The sequence below is a fragment of the Motacilla alba genome, chromosome 19 (genome assembly GCF_015832195.1).
Source record: "Motacilla alba alba isolate MOTALB_02 chromosome 19, Motacilla_alba_V1.0_pri, whole genome shotgun sequence".
In the NCBI taxonomy this organism is placed as follows: Eukaryota; Metazoa; Chordata; class Aves; order Passeriformes; family Motacillidae; genus Motacilla; species Motacilla alba.
The window spans coordinates 6187359-6195078 of NC_052034.1; the positions used below are offsets into that span (position 1 = coordinate 6187359).

At 53.0% G+C, this 7720-nt stretch overlaps 2 protein-coding genes across 3 annotated transcripts in view; one reads left to right on the forward strand and one right to left on the reverse strand.

Moving 5' to 3' along the window:
- Positions 1-3335, reverse strand: part of LRWD1 (leucine rich repeats and WD repeat domain containing 1) — a 16647-nt gene extending 13312 nt beyond the window's left edge. Inside the window, exons 1-2 of one of the 2 annotated variants that reach the window (XM_038158131.1) lie at positions 3266-3335; positions 1332-1474 (exon numbers count right to left, since the gene is read on the reverse strand). In XM_038158131.1, the coding sequence (XP_038014059.1) occupies positions 1332-1411 (80 nt within the window). In that variant the 5' untranslated portion in view covers positions 1412-1474; positions 3266-3335. Of the gene's footprint in view, positions 1-1331; positions 1475-2806; positions 2959-3265 lie in introns of those variants that run through there. The other variant, XM_038158130.1, reaches the window with a different exon arrangement.
- ALKBH4 (alkB homolog 4, lysine demethylase) lies at positions 3040-5528 on the forward strand. Its single transcript, XM_038158133.1, has 3 exons — positions 3040-3467; positions 4122-4319; positions 4758-5528. The coding sequence occupies exons 1-3, from the start codon at positions 3366-3368 to the stop codon at positions 5391-5393; spliced, it is 936 nt and encodes a 311-aa protein (XP_038014061.1). The 5' UTR covers positions 3040-3365; the 3' UTR covers positions 5394-5528.
- The last annotated feature ends 2192 nt before the right edge of the window (positions 5529-7720 follow it).

A 7720-nucleotide genomic window follows, 5' to 3' on the forward strand; every position in this document is an offset into this window, starting at 1 on the left:
CCTAACAAAATCCCAAAACTGCCATCAAAACAGAAGAACTTTGTCCTGAAAGGGGAAATGGTACAATATTGGTAAGGGGAAAAGAAATATCCCTTCTCTGTAAGAAAGTGAAAACTGCATAATATAAGCAGGGTCGTTTATATTTGGCTAGATCACTTCGGTGAGCTCCAAAGGGAGCTCCAGTCCTGGCAGCCAGCATCTCTTGGGGGCACAAGCCTGGGTTCCTTTAACAAACAGAATCTCTTTCTCTAATGACCAGTTAAAAATAAGCTTCTAGATTTTAATGAAGTGTGAATAAATGAGAGAAATCCAGAAAGCAAGAGCCTTTCTCCTTCACTTGCCATCTCAGAAGTGTAACCAGCCAGTCAGAGCTGCTATGACAGGTTGAGGGCAATCCAGCTGGCTGCAGGGCTGTGACTGTGGTGTCCTTTTGGGGAAAAACTCAGTGGTGTTCCCCAAACAGACTCTCTGAAACACATCACAGTATGAGCTGCACGGTGAAAGCCACACTCCAAAATCCCACAGCTTCAAGCATCTCCCCACCACTCTGTTACCCAGATTACTGCAGCTGATACTCCTCAGAGAAACATGTGAGTTTGTCACTAAAAAGAATTACTTCAGCACAAGGCAGACTGAAAGAAGTAACTTTGAGGAGTACATGTGAAACCCAAACCCCCGACATCAGCAACAAAAACAACAAAGGTGCCAGCCAGAAATTGGCCAGCTGAGCCACTTGGATTGGCCAGCTCTGTGCTAAACATTTGGAAGGACACATATTTGCAATGACCTCTGTCAAGGGCCTGAGTGACAAAACTGTTTCCAGTGGTTTTTAAGTGATTCAGAGTTTATTCTCTCCCTCTGCAATGGTTGAGGTAGTGGGATTACTGAATATAGAAGAGATGGAACATGATGGAGGGAGAGGAAAATGGATGCAAAAAATACTTTAAGAACCCTCTGAAATTCATTCTGGTAAGTTCTCTTATTCATGTTAAGAGATTGCTAGAAAAAATGCAAGGGCTTTGGGGATAGAGATGGTACCTTGGGGTTAGGAAATCTGATCCAGCCTGGAGCAGTTTCACAGAAAGTATGGCAGCAAATATACACTAGAAATGACAAAAAAAGGTGACATCTGCCAGTAACTTCTTTAGTGAATGCAGTGCCACCACTGCTCACTGATCCTGCACTGGGAATGCCCTCTCAGGTCTGTGCTTCGATACTCTCTACTTTTAAATTTAAAAAAAAAAATGTTTAGGGGAAGAAAGACACACAGATAAAAAGACATTGCCAGGTTGAATTCATCTGGAATTTTCCACGGGGCTGTCTGCACTTACTTCAGCGTCTCGATCTTTCGGAGCCTGGTAGATCTTGGAACTGCTCTTTCCAAAAGGAGTTCTGTGGTAATTTTTGACATTTTTAACCTCCACCTCTCTGCTGGAACCACTAATCAGTCAGCTGTAGGACGTCTTCTGGTTACCTTGATAAAACAAATGGGAATAAGAGGAAACCTTTCAACAGCTCCAAGGGAGGGAAAAAATTTTCATGAGGTTATCTGCTGGTTTTGCTGCTGTGTTGGAAGTCACCTTTTCTACTTGGCTGAAATGAACATGGCAGAGACTAATATTAGATTGGGCACAGGCTCCCAGCACGCTGATCCAATCCATCTCCAAAACAACAGGGATACATCCCGTGGCTGCTGGAGTGACAGACCTGCTGCAGGTGAAAGCTGCCCATGAGTGATGGCACTCAGGAGCAGGACAGCATCACAGGTACCTGTTTGTGCCTCTCCCGGGCTCTGCTCCAGGAATTCCAACACTCTTTCAAACAAAAAGCAGCAGTAAGAGGCAACACACCTGCTGTGAATGGTTTTCTCCCAAGAAAGTGACACTGAGCTCACTGGTCTGGCCAGCTGGACAGACTCTTGCCTGACGACTTCTGAATTCCCAAAAAATTTTGGAAAACTGAATTAAGCAGCAGAAATTCAAGCACACACCAATCAAGGACGTCATTTCCTCATCAAGGAAAAAAAAAATCAACAGAGTTCTCTGTCTTGTTGGTGATTAACTGATGTTTCAGTAGACACACACACACAGAGGGATATGCTGATATTTGGAATAACAGGGCTGACAGGGCCAAAAGAGCTCCACGAAATGACTGGTCCAGGGCTTCCCACTCTTCCTGACACAGATTCCAAGAGAGGGAAATAAAAGAGAACAGAGCTCCAAGGCCAGGCTCGCTCCTGTCTTTCTGTGTTAGATCAGGGCTGCCCAAATGCCATTCCAGCACATCGTGAGGGGCACACGGGGCACGGAGCTGTCCTTGGGCTTGGTTTCAGCAGCAGCACACACCTACAGCATCTGCAACATTGTGCGCTGAGCAAGGGGCACAATATTGCCTACACTGAAATACTGTATACGAGCACAAAGAGCTGGACTGAAAACCAGCTCAGACAGCAGCTCTTTGGGATTTGACCCTTCAAACGACAGAGCCCTCCCTGAGAGCCAAAGCACGGGGCCAGGCTTGTCCAAGCAAACTTCCCTCACATCCTGCGTCTACAATAAAAATGTGACACCGGTGACTGGACGCTCCCATGGCCCTGTCTTTGGCACAGTGACACAGGTGTGACAGGGCAGGAGCCGCGGGGAAGGCCAGACACGGCGTGTCCCATGCACAGCACCGGGGCATGCTGCACGGGGTACATCGGGCACCGCGGGGGCTGCCGAACGCCGGGGCTGTCGCACCGGGAGCCGGCCCCTCCTGCCCGCCGCAGCTCTCGGGATGCAGCCCCACGGCCGGGCATCCCCCTGACCTGAAGGTGTTCGCGGGGAGCTGCCCTGCCCGGCACGGCCGGCGCTGCCCGGACGCGATGCCGCGGCGGTGACAAGGCCACGGCTGCCGGGCCGGCCGCACACGCCGGGCGGCCTCCGGGCCGCGGGCTATCCCCGGCTGCGGCCGCAGGCCGCGGCTCCGCCCGTGGGCAGGGCCGGGCCGGGCCGGGCGGGGCAGGTGCGGCCCCGGCCGAGGCCTCGCCCGTCACCGCCACCTCCGGACACCGAGCACCGCGGGGGACCGGCGCCGGCCGCGGCCCGAGGCGCCCCCGCGGGGCGGGCGCCGCGCCTACAACTCCCAGCGACCCCCGCGGCGCCGAACAGCGGCGCCGAGCCCGGGCGCGCCGCGGGGGCTGCTGGGAGCGCGAGTCCGCCCGCACCCCCCCCTTCCATCCCCGCTGCCCGACCGCGCGGCCTGCGCCCGGCCCCGCTGCCCTCACCTGCGAGCGGCCGGGGCGGAGGAAGAGGAGCCGGGGAGGACGGAAGGGCGGGAGGAGGAGCGGGTGAGCGGGGGGCTGTGCCCTGGGCGCAGCCGGCGGGATGCAGGCGGCGGGCGGCGGCGGAGGGCCGGGCTGTGGCTGCAAGGGGATCCGCTCCTGCCTGCTCTGCGAGGGGCCCGCGCCGGCCGCTCCGCCCCCGCAGGTACCGGGGAGGGGGCGGGCGGCGGGGCGGGGCTGGCGGGAGGAGCCGGGGGCCGCCGGGGCCGCCGGCCGGGGCCCCTCGGGGCGGGGCGGCCGCGGGACCCCCGTGCCCGCAGCGGCACCGGGAGCCCGGGCCCGCAGGGTCACGGCACGGGGACAAGGCAGAGCCCCCCCCGGCGGCCGCCCCCGGGTGTTGGGAATTGTTCGCCTCGATAACGCTCAGAAGCCGAGTGGGAGCTCACCTGAGCCTCGCGTGTTACGTTCGCATTCATTTGTTACAGCTCAGCCTTGTGGCCTGCGCGATTTTCATCAACTTTCCTCGTTCAACATTTATTGCTATGACAAACCATATCTCTGCAGCAATACCCACCATTAATCTCCTTATACCCGTGGCTCTGAGGATCATCGGTTCTTCCCTGCCTTTCCAGGATAAAGACATCACTAGGAAAAAAAAGGGGCTTCAAGCAAGCAGCACATTGATGCTGCAGCTTGGAAAAAAAGAGCAGGGAATCGTTGTTCCCCAAAAGCAGCTGTAAAATTCCTCTTGTCTGCAAGAATACTGTGCAGTTTTCATGCTGCAATAGCAAGGTTGCGGGGGTACATGATGGAAATATCTTATTGCTTTTTTTTTCCTTTCCTGCTGATATTTCCACAGGGAGAAGATAATTTCACTTACTGTCCAGCAACAGGCCTAGCTAAAGGAAATGAGCACTCGGAATTTGCTGGCTGGGCATTTCCCTTTCCAGGGGTGTTCCTGGTGGAGGAGTTCATTAATGAAGATGAAGAGTGTGAGATAGTGGAACTGATGGATCGAGATGACTGGAAACCATCTCAGTCTGGCCGAAAGAAACAGGTTGGACTTTGGAAGCACATCTGATCTTAGATCCCTCTGGAAAAGGAAAGCTGTTTTCAATTAAAACCCAAAATATTGAGATGTTTCATTAAGTGTTTTCCTTTGAAAGCTTTTCCTGAAATCAATGGCAAGAATTACCTGTAATTAAAATTAACTTCTTGCTAAAACACATGATGGTTACAACAATCAGTATTTAATGGTGTGTGTTCAAGCAATAAAGTTCACACAATCTCCAAGGGAAAGAAATGGGTTTTCAGATTTAGTTTTGCTTTACAAATCCAGAGAGATTAATGTAGATTCACTGAGTCCTTTTGCAACCTGGCAACCAGGTCACTGGAAGAGATGAGAACAGAACTCTGCAGGAACAGCCTCTCCAAAAAGACTTGTCCTAGATTTTTCCTTTACACTAGCTTTTCCCCCCCTCTTCTTTTCCAACAGGACTATGGGCCCAAAGTGAACTTCAAGAAACAAAGGCTGAAAGCTGGCAGCTTTACTGGCTTGCCGAGTTTCAGCAGGAAGATTGTGGCACAGATGAAGGCCTGCGCTGTGCTCAGTGGTTTCCACCCTGTGGAACAGTGTAACCTGGACTACAGACCAGAGAGAGGCTCTGCCATCGACCCCCACTTTGATGACTGGTGGCTCTGGGGGGAGCGCCTGGTCAGCCTGAACCTGCTCTCACCAACCGTGCTCTCCATGTCCTGCGATTCAGAGGACACCATCCAGTTATATCCCATTTCCAGTAAGGAGGAATCAACCCCCCCCGCACCGTCCACGCAGACATCAGCGCGCAGAAGTTCAGGGGCAGAGGGAACCGAGTGCTTTTCGTCCCCACGGCTGGTTCCGGGGAAGGAGGTGAGCGTGGCCATCCTCTTGCCCCAGAGGTCGCTGGTGGTGCTGCACGGCGACGCGCGGTACCGGTGGAAGCACGGCATCCGTCGCAGGCACATCCAGCACCGCCGCGTCTGCATCACCTTCAGGGAGCTCTCTGCCGACTTCAGCGCCGGGGGGAGGCACGAGGAACTGGGCAAAGAACTGCTCCAAATCGCTCTTTCCTTCCAAGGGAGACCCGTGTGACCAAGAGGCCGCATTATGTTGGGAGAGGTGTAAAATGAGGGATGGAATTTGTATGACGAGGTTTATTTCTGAGGCGGGGTAAGGAACCAGGTGTGTGCAGAGATAAGCTCAATAAAATGAAGATTTAACAAACAAGTAAAAGGGGTGAGCTTCGAAACGTCCTGGGCAATGGGAGCTTTTAGGCCTAATTCAGAAATGAGAGGTTGTATCCATTACCTGTGTTGTAACAAAAAAAGCAAACAGCCAGTTCCTAAACACTTAAATGAACCCAAGAAAGTTAGAAACATTAAATAGAGTATCAAACGGCCCTTGACACAGTTTCAGCCCAAGTACTAGCACTGATATTAAGGTTTCCTGGCCCATACTTGATAATGTCAGACTGGTTTGAATGTTGCATCCAGCCCTGGGGGTACAAATGTCCCCTCACCCACCTCAGACAGATCCTGTAGAGACCAGGTCTCAGGGGAGCAAGGTAAACAGGTAAACTCCACAGACAGTACAAAACACTGAGAACTAATTAAAGTCATTATCCTTTGCTGAAGATTCATGCTCTAACAATGAGGATTAATCATAAATTCCATGTGTGACCTGTATCTTCTGGGACCAAAGAGCAGCATTTGCAGAGGGCCAGTGCTGACTCTTCGGGCTTGGACAGAGATCAGACCAAAGGCCTGCACAGACTGTGTTATTTTCTGATCATTTGTCATCTCTGAACCCTGCTGTCAGCTCTCAGTAGCAAGAGTCTGATTTTGGGAATTAGCTGGGCAACAGACTGCAGCCCTGGCAGCTATCATTTATTTTCCTGGCACCCCCAGCAGTCAGGTTTGAATCATGCCTCGTACCTAAGATTCAAGTAGTCATTTGCAGCAGAAGCTGATCTGAGGCCATCTGTCTGCTCTGCACAAACTTCTGTGCTCTTGAACAGGAAGCTGTGCTGTGGAAGAAGTGTGATCCTTTAATAAACACGGTGCTGCCATGGCAGCCCTTCAGCAGAGTCTCACCTGCAGCAGGAAAACACCGCCTTGCCACCAGCAGGCAGTGCTGCCCGGCTTTGGCTGGCAAGGAAAGGGGACAGGCAGATCTTCAGCGTCCCTGCACGGCCGTGTTCTGCCCCAGGAGTGCTTCCTTGGCGCTGCACAGGATTTGCTGCACAGTAAAGCACTCCTGCCACAGGCACTGCCCTCTGCTCTTCTGCAGGGGAGGGAGCTCTTCACCCAGGACAGGCAGCAGGAATCAGATGGGTCAATCAGGATATTTTTCATCAGTTTAAGCCAACAGATACAAGCAGGGCCCTTTGTGGGCTGTAATGAACCAGATTCAGTTTAGTGCTAATTCCAGCAGGGACCTACTAGCAGGGCTCCCATGGGCAGTCCCAAACTCCAAACCTCCATCCAGGTGGGCTGGTGAGTGTCCTTAAGGAGCTCCAGCAGCAGTTCCAGCAGCCACAGCACATCCCTCTGATGGAACCTCTTCACTGCAAACACAGACACACAACAGGCAGGCCACACCTGCTCACAGTGAGCTCTGTCCCAGGAAATTCCTCATAGGCTGCAACTGGAAGAGGGTAGGTCTAGGTTAGGTATTTGGAAAAAAATTCTTCCCTGTGAGGGTGGGGAGGCCCTGGCACAGGGTGCCCAGAGAAGCTGTGGCTGCCCCTGGATCCCTGGGAGTGTCCAAGGCCGGGCTGGAGCAACCTGGTCTAGAGGAAGGTGTCCCTGCCCGTGGGAGGGGGTGGGAACTGCATGATCATTAAAGTTCCTTCCAACCCAACCCATTCTGTGACGTCCAGCTCTCTCCCAAAAGCAGGGAGTGTGCTGAGAGCAGCAGCTCCTCGCTTTTCCCGCAGCCTGGCATCCACAGGGCTCAGCAGCACTGGGAGTGGAATATCCCCAGGACAGCACCTGCAGCTGCTGCTGGAGCACAGGGGCTTTGTCCAAGCAGGAGGAGGAGCCTGCCAGCCTGGCACAGACTCACAGGGAGGAAACCCAGCACAGGCTGCCTCAGAGAGAGCAAACACTGCACCTGGATCCTCCTCACCCTGCAGCTCCAAGCCTCTCCATGGATCTGCTCTCTGCTCAGCACACTGCAGCAGTCAAGTGCTGCCATTAATGCTTGGCCCGAATCTCCAACGCTCCAATTCAACATTCATATTGTGCTCTCAGGCTGCTAAAACACTTTCTGTGTATGTCCCTGCTGCTCCATTCTCTCCACAGTGAAAGCAGATGATGGATTCTGATGGATCAGATTGCCACAATAACTTACACAGTGTTAGTTCATCTTGTGCTCTGCATTTGCTGGCTGAATTTTTCTGCCTTGATTGAACTATA